Source organism: Euprymna scolopes, chromosome 10, assembly GCF_053919585.1.
Source record: "Euprymna scolopes isolate OS-2025 chromosome 10, ASM5391958v1, whole genome shotgun sequence".
Classification (NCBI taxonomy): domain Eukaryota; kingdom Metazoa; phylum Mollusca; class Cephalopoda; order Sepiida; family Sepiolidae; genus Euprymna; species Euprymna scolopes.
Genome location: NC_136491.1, coordinates 69,225,861 through 69,243,038, shown reverse-complemented (window position 1 = coordinate 69,243,038; position 17,178 = coordinate 69,225,861). Strand labels below are relative to the sequence as shown.

General features: G+C 29.0%; 1 protein-coding gene across 1 annotated transcript in view; it reads right to left on the bottom strand.

Annotated features, from left to right (window-relative positions):
- Window positions 1-270: 270 nt before the first annotated feature.
- LOC145286072 (cullin-5-like) overlaps window positions 271-17,178 on the bottom strand; it is a 45,286-nt gene continuing 28,378 nt past the window's right edge. The window contains exons 9-17 of the mRNA XM_080134744.1: window positions 16,422-16,594; window positions 15,491-15,623; window positions 13,956-14,087; window positions 13,370-13,496; window positions 11,157-11,329; window positions 6,422-6,583; window positions 4,879-4,997; window positions 2,672-2,795; window positions 271-843 (exon numbers count right to left, since the gene is read on the bottom strand). Of these exons, the coding sequence (XP_079990870.1) occupies window positions 649-843; window positions 2,672-2,795; window positions 4,879-4,997; window positions 6,422-6,583; window positions 11,157-11,329; window positions 13,370-13,496; window positions 13,956-14,087; window positions 15,491-15,623; window positions 16,422-16,594 (1,338 nt within the window). The 3' untranslated portion in view covers window positions 271-648. The remainder of the gene's footprint in view (window positions 844-2,671; window positions 2,796-4,878; window positions 4,998-6,421; window positions 6,584-11,156; window positions 11,330-13,369; window positions 13,497-13,955; window positions 14,088-15,490; window positions 15,624-16,421; window positions 16,595-17,178) is intronic.

Here is a 17,178-nt window from a genome sequence, read left to right as displayed (position 1 = left end):
TTAGTTTGAAATGAAAGTTATTGTCACCATTAATAAGAATTCCAAAATATTTTATTTTTTAAATGTCAGCTGTAGTAGATTACATTTTGTACAATATTGTATGAACTGGAAGACAAAAGATATGCAATTTTTATTTGAACAGGATACTAACATGTTTATTTTAATTGCCAACAACTTTATTTTTATAAATAAGTTTTGAAAATAAGATTAAATAATTGGACAATTTGATTGAAAAAAAAAAAAAAAAAAAAAAGAAAAAAAAAAGCAGAGTAAGATTTTCACAAATTTTCAAATTTATAACTTTTCATTTTTATTAGAAAGAATGGAAGGAGAGCCTCCTGATAAAACCCCTTCCAATATACACAATATGCTTTAAGACCATGTGCAGATGTGCGTACGCGCACACACACACGCAAATATATACAGCAAGTGTTTGATGTTAAGTAGTAGTAAGAGTAATAAAATCCTGCTGTCTTTAGGAACTAAAGCCAGCATCAAAAGAGGATTGAATTAAGTATTAGTCCATTCGCAGAAGACAGGCGAGTAGTATAGATTAGTAGAAAGGGACACAAAAGATGTTTGAGGTGCGATGGTGGCGGCTGGGGACGCTGCAACATAAATAATCTGGGCTTGGGACAAAAAGAAAATTCAAGCCATGTAAATGAACATATTAATATTGTCTTCATCTCGGCGCATGTATTTGTGTTCTATCAACCATTCAATCTGTTCTTTAATTAGTTTCTTGGAGGGCAGAAACATATTTTTCAGAATTTCAACAAGTTCCGTTTGCAGAGCAGCATTTGTGATCTTTTTCCGCATCTTCATGATTTTAACAATGGCCTCCTACAAAAGACAACATTGAAAATATTAACTAAAACAGCTTTTAAGCAATAAACCAAGATTAACTAGTGAAAGAGTTTTTCTTTTCTAAAACACATTTTACAGAAAATTTCTTTAGAAATGACTGAATGTAAAGATTACTTCAACATTGCCAGCCAGCATTCACGTATGAAAATTTATGTATGAAATAAAAACTTGTGGCAGATTCTACTTCTACTCTAGATTTGTCTATACTTCTAGTCTCTGATGCAAAATTGAAAATAAAGCCCTATACTGAGATCAAATCATTTTGCAAATAAGTAAAATTCAGTGGTAACAATCTCTAATGTTACTGGTACTACATGTTAGTACTACCAGATCAGAATGTTTGAAGCTATTGACTTCCTGACCTAAAATATACCAAACATTGATGTTATATTTTTCGTTTGCAAAAATCATGTTCTGCAAAGTTAAAACATTTTTTCTTTATAAAACACCGAACCTAAACCTCATAAATAAATATTTGAAGAAAAACATTTTTAAGCATAAACTCGTTTCCAAAATTACTGGATTCAGCATTAAATAACTTAAAAAGGATGATATGTCAGAAAACAAAACCTCCACACCATTTACTTTTAAACTATGACGTCTGCATTTGATATCCATAAACTGGTTCATTTTACTTAAATTATATAAAATAAAAATTCTATGAAGTTTCAGAGCTGGAAGCAGTTTAAATTTCTTCCAAGAACACCTGTGCCTGTGAGCAAAATAGTTTCACCAGCTCTCCTTAACATCAAACCCAGTTTAATAAATAAGTGGCATATACATAAACTAACTCCTTTTTACACCATTTTCACTTTATTATTTCTGGTGGCTTCATTAGCACTAAATACTTTTCTATTTAATGCATTTATAGATGCCTCTCTTAATGCCATATTTTAATCTCCCTTACATATTCGTTATCAGGATTTGAGATGAGGATTGACAATTTATATTATTTATACTGTTCTCGCATTTCGGCTGGTGTTCAACTCTGGAATTTGTATAGAATTTTTAACTGAACCTTTTATTTGTTCTGGTTTCATCAGTCATGATTGGGTAAAAGATTTACACAATTCTTAAGATTAAATCTTCAACCTCCAGGAGACAGACGTGTCAAGACACACGAGTCAGTCAAAGTGTTCCATCACGTTTGGTCTGTAACTAGGTCTGTAGTATCTCTAGTTTCTGCCCATTTGCTTCCAGTTCAGTTTTGGTTTCTCTTTTCTTAGGTGTTCACTAAAGCACTTTGTTAATAATTCTTTCTGAATGTGAAACTTGGTTCCTCAAAATCAAAGACAGGAAGTTAGACATATTTGATTCTAAATGATTTAGGAAGATTCTAGGAATTAAATGGAATTACCAACCAGAAAGTCAAATCAATAGCCTGTATCATCAATCTGCAAGTGACATCTAAGCTGGCTCAAACATGTCCTAAAAACACTGTTGCTTATAATTACTGCTTAGCACATTATCCAGTGCACCAGAGGTTCAGTGAACCATGTTGGAAGTTGCACACAATTTAGTATTAGGTTCAGGAGAGAGAGAAAATTAAAGGAGCATTCATACTTGTAAAGATTAATTTTCATCAATGCTTGCTAGGTTATATTTTTTTCTTTTCCAAACAGACAAAGAAAAAAAAAACCTACAATAAGAGATAAAATCAAATGCTTTTTAATTTTCCTGAATCCTAAGCATTTTAAGATAATATAAAAGCTTCAATATTATCAACAATGATAAAAAAATCCCTGAAAAATATGTAAGTTATTTATCCAAACTTTTAATCTGGTGTTAAGTAAAATCCACTGACCTGAACCCGCAAGATCCTCAGCTGCATAATCCCTTCATTATCTTCCTCTTTACTTTTCTCTGTGGATAATTGCAATCGACCAACCAGGTTAATTCTACCTCGTTTCTGTGGTCTGCCATTCTTTCTGTAATTGTTAAATAGTAAAGTGTGACAAATTTCAAATGTGCAATAGTATATACAACATAAAATTAAGTCTGATTTTAAACATTTAAGCTGACAAATCAAATTGATTCTGACTGATTGTCATACTATGTTATTGACAATACAACACTTTGTTACTATTTATTTTGAAAATGATATAATCTCACCCAAACCCTGGGCTATATTCAGAAAATTTGTCCATAATGGTAATAAAATCTGATCTATTTTAGTTAGCAAACAAACATTTACTTCTTTCCTCACTACTTATTTTTTCCAATTCTCTACTATTATAGTAACAAATCTTTTGTTTATACCAACTTAAACTTGTTTTCTCACAATGAGACACACAGCATATGAATAAATATAAAAGCCCCCCCCCCATCCTAACTATATTAATATCAAAATCAGTTATACTTATTTAATTTTAATGCTAGAAACTTTTGAAATGCTGTATATAGTAATATGCAAACTCTCAAACAAATCCATATTCCTCGTCTGCATATTTTTGAAGTTTCTAATAAATAATATTCTGTAGTGTACATTTCTCATTTGTATTGCCAAATATTTTATATATGCAATCATTTTGTCAATAGTACTATTATTATAATCTATATAAATAAAACATAGGTGTGTGAAAACATTTAACCGATAAACTCTTAAACTACTGGTCACATAACATTGAAATTAACAGGAAATAGTAATCATACACCAAGGATGGTTTATAATGAGTAAAATTTTGGATGGAAAATAATGTGCACAGAAATATCAGCAAATTTAAACTGTTCATTTCAACTTGCTGACATATTTCTATTAATTTTATACGTGCACAAGTTCATTTATAGTTTAAATGGTTTAATTTTAAATCTTATCTGTCGATAGCTCAAACAATAAGGAGTATGGTTTGTGTGCTAAATGTTTTGGTTTCGGTACTAGCTGATGGCACCAAAGTCTATTTTTTAACTTTTGAAATCATTACTATATACTGGGTACAATATTCAATAGAAAATTGGCTCTAATAATACGAAATCTGCAGGAATTAAAATATATTACATAGATGGGGAGTGTAATATAAGTTCTGTAACTCTTATTGAGGGAGGGAGAGTAGTGCTAGTTCATAACATCTGCTCAGTCAGGGGTAAACGTAGCAATACTATCTTTTCAGCCTAGCAAGAAAATGTAAGAGGGAGCTACTGTCAAAGCACATGTTTTTTACGAGATAAGAGAAAAATACTAAGAGCAACATTTTTTCCATTTGAATTTTAAGTTTTTTTTTTTTTTTTTTTTTAAACTTTAAAGTTTACACTTAATAAATCCGTTATTAACATTTCTTGCTCCACTCTAATAAATAAAAAGCTATTCTGGCCACTTATTTTTGTCCAATTTACAGGACTGAAATAAAGAGTATTTTTTATCAAATCATTCTTATAATAGTATTAAAATACTGCTTTGAGTTTGATTCTTATTAATCATTTAACTTTAAAGCAAAATAGATTTCAGCATTACAAATAAACTAATATTTCTTTTACTTAAAGTTTTAGTTAAAAAAAAAAAAAATTAAAAGGTTTTTATGCCATAATGAAACATGAATTGCCAAAATAAAAATTAGGCCAGAAAAATATAGTTGCCATCTAAACAAGTCAAGAGATTAGCTAAGGTAGGATAACTTGAGTTTATAAACGTCTTTGTGATATCCTCAGCTATTATCTCCACCTTGGGAGTGAAGGAGGTCTGTAAGCAGTGTTTTTGTCTACAGCAAAAATATGCAACTGGAGGGAGCATATTTTACACATACATACCTATACACAAATCATGCCTTGGAAGAACAATAAAAAGATATTAAAAATTGCCCACGTGTTTGTTCTTTATCTTGCATTTGACTAGTCTTGAAATACACAATTAAAATAATATTAACACTTACAGGATAGATTTAAGGATCTCAGGCAACAAACATACTTTCTAAGTATTTCATTTTTTGTCTAAATAAAATGCTTTCTATAAAATCTAATATATTTATCAATAGAAAAGGCAGGGTGTCAATACCACATTATAAACGTTAAGTGACTCACATCAGGGCAAACTTTTGATTAATCCAAAATTGTGTGCTGTCTTCAAAATCTTTTGGAGACTTTGCTTCTGGTTCACAAAGGAGAACTTGCTTCTTTAATTTTGGAAATGCAACAAATGACTATAAAATAAAATAAATTTGAGAACTGATTTTTAGACAAGAAAAAGATAAAAATTGCAATTATTTCTGTGTTAAGTTTAAAAAAAAAACAAAAAAAAAAAACCATGATATAAATCTTAAAGAATTTAGAAAGAAATTGATTTCTATATTAGAAAAGATTAAGAGGATCTAAACATTCATAATTATGAATGTTTATTACAAACAGTTTTACAATATTGGAAAAGTTTTGTTTTAGCATTACAGAAATAAATTACCCTATTATAGGTAATTTTTTGTTCTGGTTAGTAAACATTTGGAAATTTAAGTCTGATAAATAAACAAATAAAAGAAAAAAACTTTATTTTTGACATTTTAATAAATATCTAGAAAGTAATTCAATAAGTTTAAATTTTTGTCAAATGGAAAATGTGAATTAAAAATCCTTTGATGAATTTTGGAAAATACGGAATTAAAAATTTGGTACTTGTACAGTTTAATCAAGACATTAAAAAATGAAAATATCGAAAAAAAAAAAAAAAAAAAAAAAAAAAAAAAAAGCTTATATTGTACGTATCCGTTTTGGACTGAAGATCTTCGAAAAACAAAACTTTCATTTAATTTGATTTAGTTGTTTTTTTTACAGCGGAAAAACACGTTTTTATGAGAACGCGTTGAAGTCAGTCATTATGGAATTTGTTAAACACACCACGGGGAAATAACTCCAGTTAAAGTGCCAACATTCCCTCCCCATCTTTAATACTAGCTTTTCTTCCTAAAAATCGAACCTTTTGCTCGGTATCAGAACAAATTGTTTTTTCGCTGTATATATAAAAAAAAACAAAAAAAAAAAACTACTTGATGAAATTAAGTGAAATTTTTTTCTGGAGAACTCCGTAACGGATACAAGCAACATAACCTTTTTTCGATATTTTCATTTTTAATGTCTTAATTAAACTGTACAAGTACCAAAAATTTAAATACATTGAATATTTTTTTACCAATGAACAAAGATGGAACATAACAAAAAATGTTGATATTTGTTAAAGTTTTCAATAGTTTCAAATAGAAAAGATTTGTGTAAACATTCACTTCCATTGTACATCCTTTTTGGTTATTTTTAATACGTCTCAGTCGAACTTCATAGTCTGTACCTTGCACCATTCTTTTCAGGAGCCAAAGTTTGCATATGTAGAACATGATCTCCAAAAAATCATGCTTAATTTGAAATCGTTTGCGTCTTTTTTTTTTTTTTTTTTTTTTAATAAACTCTTGCTAAGAAAGCAGCCATATTTTTCTTTTAATATTTGCATGAGACATTCATTTCAAATAAAGGAGTCATTTTTCATTCATCTAAAGCTAATATTAAATTCTCATACTTTAAAGTTTCCATTAAAGATTCTAATTAAATATGAAATTCGAAATGGGTAAGATAGATATGAACTTACAGAAAGAGTTCGCCTAAGTTCAGAGTCTGGTAATTCTGTAGCTAATCTTAAACTTTCATATGAGATCTTATCTTTCGGCCTTTGATTCCAAGCAAACAATACTCCCATTTGAAAAGTTGTCACTTCTAAGTCAAAACGGCCAAAATCATTACAAAAAGTGATCTGCAAGTAAAAATTTTATACAGATGGATTAAAGAAAATTTTATACAGATGGATTAAAGAAAATTTTATACAGATGGATTAAAGAAAATTTTATACAGATGGATTAAAGAAAATTTTATACAGATGGATTAAAGAAAATTTTATACAGATGGATTAAAGAAAATTTTATACAGATGGATTAAAGAAAATTTTATACAGATGGATTAAAGAAAATTTTATACAGATGGATTAAAGAAAATTTTATACAGATGGATTAAAGAAAATTTTATACAGATGGATTAAAGAAAATTTTATACAGATGGATTAAAGAAAATTTTATACAGATGGATTAAAGAAAATTTTATACAGATGGATTAAAGAAAATTTTATACAGATGGATTAATCAATCTGTATAAAATTTTCCTTAATGAAAAGAAAATGCAAGTGAGGATCACAAACCCACCTAGTTTAGATTGAGAAAACTAGTAAATCTAGTGAAATTCCATCTTATTTTGCTAAAATTACAATATAAACAAAATTTTATATTTGTTATAAATTAACAGTTCTTTGTTCAAGTTACTTCAAGTCTGACTATTTTCAGTGTTTTTTTTTTTGTTTTGTTTTTTTTTTTTACATGAAAGAAAAAATATTTACAAAATAAATTATTTTTTTAAAATATTCTCTCTTAAGGCAGATAGTAAGATACATAAGTATTTATTTGCATAATGAAGTTAACTGAAACAATTTTTTTTCCAATTCTATGTGCCACTTTTTCTTTTTAAATCTTTGTAAAATAAAGTTTTTTTAGATTAGTCATACCTTGATTTTACTAATTATGCATGACTAAAAATAAACGATTTTATGTACGTCTAAATCCTAAAAGATGGAGACAATTTGGCACACTGTAGTGGAAAAAATAATTCTTAGTCATTAAGGGTTTAATTATTCGAAACAACTTCGACAGTTTAAAGTTTAATTTAAAAAGCAACAGACAAAAAAACAAGCAATAGTCGATAATGATACTTTGTAGTAAGATTTTCTAATGTTACATTAGGCATAGCCAAAACAGGAGGAGGGTATTTTTGACAGAGTGTTTAAAAATCTACCAAAAATCAAGTAATTATCCAATTGATACAAAAGTTTTACTGATTAAGTGAACAATGAACTTTATACCAGTGTACTTTTTTTTCATGCTCAATATTTACATATTTTTTGCCTACAAATGAAGAAGGCGCATTGTTTTGTTTTTTATTCAATAATAAATTTGTTTTTATTTTAATAAAATAAACTTGTTTTATTTTTTTATTTTACAAAGATTAAAAAATAAAGTGGCACACTGGATTTAAAGTCTCAGTTTAAGAATTCGCCAAAAATAATCAAATCCAAGTCGTTTTATAGTTATTTTTAAACATTCTTTTGCGTTAACCAACTCAGTAGATCGCCCATGTAAGAGGGAATATTTAATAAAAATGGGAAGTTTTCTTTAATAATTATCTTTTTAGAAGAAAATTAGTTGGAGATTTTCAATTGAATTGATAAAAAGATATTTGTCAAAAAATAAACTTTAGAAACTTTTTTTTTTTACAAGATTGTTTCACGATATTTTACACTGATGGACAGTTGCTTTAATCAGCAATTAATCGTACAGTGATTGTACATAATTTAGTTGTACATATTAAGTAAAACCACACTGAAAATTATTTTTTTAAAACAATAACACAAGGCAAAAAATATTTTGGTGCTAATCTTTATCAAGATGCAAAAGGTAGTTTAAAATAAAACAGTCAAACTTATAAGTATCAGAGAAAAATATTAGAGTAAAATAAATAATTAGTAATACACACGGATGATAAAATGCTTTGGATAATCACAGATTTCAACATGTTCTACTAAAATAGCCATATTTTTTAAACCAAAGCACTTCAAGTCTTCAAAATACTGTTTTGTTTGGAAATGAATATACTTTCAAATTAATAAATATGAATATACATTATATATTTTAAGAGTTTTAAGCAAATAAAATGATAAAAATGTGAATGCCATAAAATGGTGTTTTCAGTAAGGTTTTGTAATGTTTGAGAAAAGGAGTTAAAAATAAAAAAATATACAAAATACTGTTAAAAACCCACTGAATATGTCAGCCTATGTTACAGTAACGTATTGAGTTTCTAACAGTATTGTCTAGTTCGAGTGGCAAGCCCCCCCCCTACCTCTGTAAGCCACATACAAGCGTCTAAAACAAAATAGATCCTTCCTTAAAGAAAAATGCACATGATTTATCTCCCATAAAAAATAAATTGATTAACTGTTCTAAAATGCTAGAATGGCTTGGAAATGGTAAATTATTTTACATTAAATTTTTTTTAACTACCCCCCACCTCTAATATTGTTTTTGTTTCTGTCAAGTATTCAGTATGTTCACAAGTTTCCTTAACCCTACAATTAATTCAAAGTCCGAATGGCAATCCTTTCCATATTCTCATTGCATAAAAACCCTCTTAAAAATCACACAAGTCTTAAGGAAAAAAATCCTGTAGGCTTTTTTTTTTAATCTCCCATAGAAAAAAATACAACAACCGGTTAACTGCGCTAAAACGCTAGAATGACCTGTAATGGCGAATTATTTTACATTAAATTCTAAAATAATTTTATTTTTCATTAAAGTTTTTCATTGCATTTCATACATAATTGCCTAAAAAAGTAGAATCACATTTTGGAGGGGAGGGGGGGATCAGAAGAGGTTGGGTGGGGTTGAACAGAAGGTGTTAATCTACAATAATACCAAAAAAATATTGCAATATATTCATTTTTAAATGGTCCTATGTTTAGATTTAAGTTTTTTGTACATAAAGCACATTACAATTCAACTTTGAGTTCTCCAACTTTTGTTTATGGATACATGACATTTTTAAGGAATTGCAGCATATTTATGCACATTTACTGCAGATTAGTTGGAAACCATGAACTTTTGGAGATTTTCAGTCGCATATTCCGATTCCTTGTACAAAAATACACTTATATGGTAAATTTCATTGCTTAATCTTGTGTTTTAACAAAGATATGACAGTTTTACTGAAAAAGTAGTGTAAAAAAAATGTGACGAAACGCATATAGTCTTAAAGAGGGGAAAATATCCAAACTGGTGAAGCACAAAAAGTCATAACTTTCTTAATTTTAATCAGATAATGTGTATTGCTAAAATAATTAAAGAAATAAACTCTTGTTTCCTGCTTTTCAGCTGACTACAATATGGTCGTCTTCAAGTCCAACGTAAACAAGTTCTTAATGAGTAATCCAATTTACCAAATTATCACTAACAATTACTACGATATTGTCCCATTGAGTACTGTACACTCATTAACCTTTACTCTTGAGTGGCCTCCGGGCCTTGATACGTGGTGACTCCTTTAAAAAAAAATAAAATAAACGAGTAGAATTTTATTTTAAAAAATTTTAAATTCCGACTTAACAAGCCAGCATGATATTATAAGGGAGATAATCTGTGCTGATTTGACAAATATCATCCGTAGTTCAACTCCGAATAGCAAATTAATTTTTAATTTAAAAAAAAAATCTTACTTTCCATACTATTTGGTGTACATCAATATTTTTAATAAATTAAGTATTCCTGTTAATTTTATTTTGAACTTCAAAATTTTGCATGTATCTCAAAAATAAGCACCAATTGTTTTAAATTCCAACAAATTTTGTAGTCATAATTTGGTCTTCACAATTTTGAAAAAAAAAAAAAAATCTTTTCAACTACCTCCAGATAATCTATTCCCTACCTACTCCAGCATGTCAAGTTCATTCTAAAAATTTCCAAAAGAAGCATCCGAGTCAGACTGCTTTCTTTCAACAGATCCAAATGGAGAATCTGATGACCTGGATGGCTTTATCTTGAAAATTTGCTGGCCTAGTGGTTTCCCATCATTACAACAGTTAAGACTAAGTATTTTATCGGATCAAATTCATGCTACGTTAGAATTGTTTGCGGAGAGAAGCGTAATCTTCCAAGATTAATGCACCAATTCAAACATTTAAATTTGATAATTCTAATGAAGTTGAATATCTTATCTGACCATCACAATTATCAAACATTTATGGTGCTTTGTAAAAGAAAAAAGCAGCTGGAGACTTTCACTTGAATGGATAAAAATTCTTTTATAACTTTTTTTTTTTTTTTTTTTTTTTTTTTTAATTAGTTCAGAATTCAAGCTGTAATTACCGTGAAATACTATCAACATATAAAAATATTTTAGGGGGGGAGGGGGAGATTTTAAAGCTTCCATTATTTTGTTAAATTCCTATATAAAAAAATAAAAAAAAATAACATGTAGTAAAATATACACATACAGAGCGCTTTCTGCTACTAGATTTCACTTGCTGTAGTAGACTTGTGTTTATAGGTAAAGACCTCATGTTAAGATTGTAGGTTTCAACCTCAGCTTGAATTACTTGTCTAGACATTAAAGCTGTGATACAAACTGGATGACATTTATATAAGTTAAAATTTTACAACACTTGAAGCAATGACAATTGTAAGCAAACAAAGAATTGAGGAAAATGAATTGAATCAAAATATTTTACATACAACGCCATTGGACATGAGATGATGCCATTGTAATTTACGGCCATTGTGTTTCTGTCTATAGAATTCTTCCACCTGGGGGATATAGTCTTCCAACTCCATGGGCAATGTGACTGAAATACGATCACTTGTCCTAGCCCAAGCACCAGCATTCAAAATCTTTATATTAATTGCATCTACAAAGAAAAAAAAAAAAAAAAAAAAGGACTATTAAATTACTTTTCCATTTTGTCTTAATACTGTATAAAAATAAAAACAAAGAATTCAATAAAAGTATATATATAGTTCATTACTTTTTATCAGAGAATCTTTTTAAACTTGGCTTAAAAAACGGGAGAGAAGCAAAGAAATGATCGTCAATTGTAATTTGAATTGTGAAAGTTATTTTAACATTTTAAAGTTTCCCTAAATAACCTATTTAATAGGAGTAGAATCCTCAGGAAAGCAAAGTTTGCTTATCAGTATTTATATCTATTTAAGATCAAAATATTTCTATGATTTAATATCTGTGCATAAGAAAATGCTTTTTCATTATATCCTTATATAAAAAAATCAAATGAAAGATGACTGGTTTCGTTCAGATTAATGAATATCCTCAGAAGTGAAGATGTTTGTTGAATCAAATGAAACTAGTCTAGTTCAGTTTTACCTGTGTTTGTTTTTTCCTTTCTGTCTTCATACATTCATCTCCACAGCATTTCATTTTATGATATATTGAGCAATTATATATCCGATAGATTTGGACAGGGCTTTAATAATGTTTTTATGAGCCATTACAAAGGTTTTTGCACTTCTGGCGATTATCAAATTACTCAAAATATGAATTGAATTGCTTATTTTTATTGTTCTCACTTCTGGTAATCTTCAAAAATAAAATACTGACTTCCAGATATCAACCCAATTTTTAGTTTTCAAAGTTTGGTGGTGAAAATAGGAACCGCCTTCCTTTCAAATGCCCTCGTGTCTGTCTTTCCTGCGAGTAGAGAGGAAAAGAGATCCAAGATGGCATCTGAGGTTTTAACACACATGGTCTCAGATGATCTTGCAAAGTCGCGCCACACGCATGCAAATGAGGTGTACCAAGCTCCATAAAGCAGGTCGCTTGGAGTTGGGGAGGATTTTTTTTTTTTGGACACCTTGCTTTGCGTTGTAGTGGTGCGTTGCTCTGCGGCAGATATTTTGAAACATGTTGGCACGTTGAGGTGTGCAGAAAAGAGAAATAAAAAACATCACTTGGGATACACACCTTACAACAAGCTATTTCGGCATGTCAGCAGGATTTGACCCCCAAGTTAATTCCTCTGTAACCTAGCATAATAGAGCTCAGCTTCTTTGCAGCAGCCCTGGCAATGTCTTCAATGTAAGTGTCCCAATTCATGTTACCTATAAATGTTAAGCCGAGGAATTTTAAGTACTTTCAGGTAGTATACCATTAGGCATGGCAATCAAAGGGTGACAAGGTTTCTTGTAATTATCAAAAGAAAGAAGCTTAGTCTTGGCAGTTCTATTCACCTATAAATTGGATGTCTAAGATTTTAATCATTTTCTTAGATATGTTTATTAGTTTGCCTCTCTTATAGCAAATATACCCATCTCAGAAAATTTAATCAGGAAGGTCATTTATGAATATCAGGAATAATAAAGGTTTAAGGATCGACCCCTGTGGCACACTTGCATTTATATCATATTGTCTTCATGTATGATCAAGTACAACTTAAGATTTTTCTCTTATTTAAGAAGGATTTGATAATGTTTAGTGTTCGTCCACTAATACCATACGATTTAGTTTCCATAAAACCATCATGCCAAACCCTATCAAAGGCCTTAGATATATCGAGGGCTAATGCCCTAGCCTCCCCTGTCTTAACCAGTATGTGGTATACATGTTCAAAGATTAGTTAGGATATCTGCAGTAGCAGAACTTGCCTAAATAATTTAGAATTTTTTTAAATCCAGTTTATTTTTGTATCTGAAAATTGTTCCTGTTGCAAGCGAAATCAGATTTGTGTTTACAGAAAAACAAAAAAAAAAAAAAAAAAAAACATATGCAGTTTTCATAAATCCATAGTTAAAGGCTATTGATGGCAAACTGAAAATCTGATCAGTAAAGAGTAAAAAATTATTCATTTAATCATCAAGCCATTTTTTTTTAAAACTAGAATTCAGTAGAAAAAAAAAAAAAAAAAAAATTTATGAAAATGGGAAGAAATACTTACCCGCTAATGCATCATTATTATTATTTCGAAAGACTTCTTTAAATTCTTGGTTTAAATCTTCACTGACTTGAATATCCTGGAACATTCTGGCTAATTTATTTACATAATCAGCTGGCATACCCACTTCCTGGAAAAGAAAGGCCAACATAGAGATGTACTAAAATTTTATCAACACTGTGGCACAGTGACCAATGTTTAAATCGTGAAAATTTGATTTGAGCTTATTTAGATTTCAATGTGGTTGATATATGTAGACGAAAGGACACTGCCAACAGAAATATACAATAAAGTTGGCCAGTTCTATGAAGTTTTTAGTAATAAAAACATGCACTTTAAGGTTTAATTTGTGTAATGAAAACATGAAAGCTAATCTGATAAGAGTTTATTCATCTGATCAAGAAAATACAATAAAGAGACAGTAAAACTGTCATTCGATTTTAAAATATAGAAAATCTAGATAGGAATAATGCTTAAATTAGAGTGAATTTTTTTTTTTTTTTTACACGGTCATCATAAATCTTTGGAAAAAGGAGTCAGAGTATTTTTTCAGCCTTCCCCCCAAAATTAATGGGAAGAACCAACTCACCCTAAGCCATTCAACCATATTTTCTTCTTTTTCATTATCTGCTGATGTATCCATGATGAGACGCCGTGTGAGGTGAGCTTTATGATATCGCATAAATACATCTTTATTTTGGACATATTTTAAGACGAGCAACTGAAAAATAAATTAGCTCCATTTTAATTTATGAAATACTGATAATGTAAAAACTTTAATATTTGATACTACATGCAGTAACACATTGCCCTTTCTCATGATTAAAGATTTTATGCTTTTACAATAAATTATAAAACTGAATTACTGTCATGTGAACAAATTAAATTCTGTAGAGACATATACATATAATTACTTCATATAAACTATACTTTATTAATTTTCACTATTTACTTCAATAGTGCACAATGTGAGCAATGCAAGGTATTAAGTTATGAAAATGAGAATTAAGCTATACAGAAGAGTTTTTGAGAGGCATAAGAGATTCAAGGAAGGTAGGGAATCTGTGAGGGATGAAGAGGTGTGGGAGAAGTAAGGAAGTTAGAATACCAGAGTTAATTGGCCAAATAAAGAATTTTATGGATAAGGACTGTGTGTCTATAGAGACAATAAGTGCACAGTTTGATGTCAATTCATTTTTTATACCACTTTCAAGATTCTTTATAAGTTTTGCTTTAGGTGATCAATATGCGCATGGAAGTAATTTGTAATTAAAACAAAAAAAAAAAAAAAAAAAATACTGCTTTGAGTTATAAGCAGAAAACTTTAATGTTTTTGCTCCACGAGTTTACTACAAAAAAGGTAAGAGTCAAACTTTAATTTTGAAAGTTGCCCATAGAAACCATCTAATCTTGAAGACCAGCAGATATGTTTTTAATATTAAAAATTTACAAATATATACTGTAAGTCGCCTTTTTTTTTTTTTTTTTGTACGGATTATTAAAAAAGTGATCATTTCAGATATCGGGCTGGGAATAAGCAAAGAATACCACAAAGTGAAAAATGAGACTTGCAGGTTTCAAACCCATTTCTCAGAAAAGAGAAAATTTAACATAGATGTCATTTGTCACCTGGACTAATGAGCCATATTTCCAGAGAAAGTCATTTTTAACTTTGTAGTATTCTTTGCTTATAATCGCTTCTTTAGTAATATCCACATTAGAAAAAGAAAAGTTTAACATTATGTATATAACGTTTTATACAAGATATTTTAGGCATAATTTATAGAATCATCAAAGTACCAGAAGATAAAAACCTCGAACATTGTATCCAAAGGCTTTGATGTAATCCAAAAGGTACTTTGAAAGTTCAGGATGAAAAGTGGTAAATGATATTTCTACCAGATCTCCTATAAATAAGGTTTGCTCTGCTTACAACCAAAACCAACAAAATGTCTATGCTTGACAAAAACATCTGGAAGATAGCAACATAGTTGAGTGTCGAAATGGAGAAGCTTTGTTAAGCTTCTCCATTTCGACATTCTATTTTTAATAATATTTGAGTTAAGTTAATGTTAAACTTTATTGAACTGGAATAATTTAATTGAAAAGATAAACCAAACTTACCACATCTTTTAACTTTTTCTCTACTTCCTCTGGGGTGAGTTTTTTACTCAATGACGTTTTCCTGAGTAACATATCACAGTAATTGGCAAGCAGTTCAGGACAACGAGATTCTGGCTGAGTTTTTACATTCATTCTATCAAAAGAATGAAAAACAGATTTAGCATTTAAAAAACCTGCAACTACAGAAAGCTACTTAGCTTTAGCAAAAGTTTAGTATCAAAATAACATTATCAAACAAATAGCTCACTTAGGATTGTGGTTGAATTATCAAGATGCAAAAAAAAAAAAAAAAAAAAAAAAAAAAAAAAAAAAAAAAAATTATGAATGAATGGAACATTTTATTTTGTTTTTATTAACACTGATATCTCATGTGCAAGTAGCAATTTCATTTAACTGTCAGCTTAAAGAAAAAAAGTACCAAAGTTTTGACATTGAACTTAAGATTTAAATTGATCTCCCCTTTTCTTTAAATTACTAATAACTTAACATTGACAAAACTATTGCACACACATCTGTCACGAAATGAAAATGTTATATACCAAAAATTACATAAATTGATCAAGTAGTTTTTTATATAGAAAATAGTTCTAGTGTTTTATAGTATACTATAGAGATTACAAGGCTGATTTTAAAATCGTACCAATTCGAATTGAGTTATTTTCCTTTATTAAATAACAGATCAAAACAAGGTCTCACCTTCTAACATTTGATTTTCTTAGTTAAACTACTTGATCAATTTACGCGATTTTTGGAATGCAAAGACTTTCCTGTATTTTTGTTTTAATTAGGTTGAATTTCTGACAAAAAAAAAAAAAAAAAAAAAAAAAAAAAAAAAAAAAAAAAAAAAAAGATATTGTGGAGAGAAAAACCTAATGAAAAGTTCTTAAAATCTTTATTTGGCCCCAAACAAAAATATTCAAATAAGACTTACCCTTTTGTTTTACTTGGTAGCTCTAATTTAAACACCGATATATCATTGACCACACTTTTATAAGCCTTGTCTCGAGAAGTCAAAAAACGTGGGTCATCAACGAAGGCCTCTTTCACTAATTTACTAAATTTGTTAAATAATTCTAAAAGTTGCTCAACATATTTTTCAGAATCCTGAAAAAAAAAAAAAAAAAAAAAAAAAAAAAAAGTCATGTTCTAAATAGAAAAGATATGCAAGTATAGCTTAATCTGTTTCCTTACAAAAGGATAAACACAAGTTACAAGAAATTCAATTAAATGATAAAAACTGAAATTATTAATAGCAAGTCTTGCACTAATGGCGAGGAAGAAGTTAAACAGCATTTGACTTATTTGAACTACTGTTCTCATATCGCAAATACTATGTGTGATGTAACCTCCAACTTTTTTTTTTTTGGTGTTGCATGTAAAACTCTGGAATCTACAGAATTTCTAACTGAACCCATTATATAATCTGTGGGATAGATGGTTCGGATTTCATCTTGATCATATTACTAGTATTGCATGTACTCAGAATCACAACATTCAACCTCCAGAAGACTGGAACTTAGAAATAATTATTACTTAACACTTTATCCATTTCACCACGGATTCATTATAAGATTTTAAAGATTCTTCCTGAATTTTTTTTTTTTTTTTTTTTTGAGAAGTGTAGTATTACTTATTACTAATATATAATGCTATTCTAATTTACTATTTAGAATTAATGGTTCCCACAT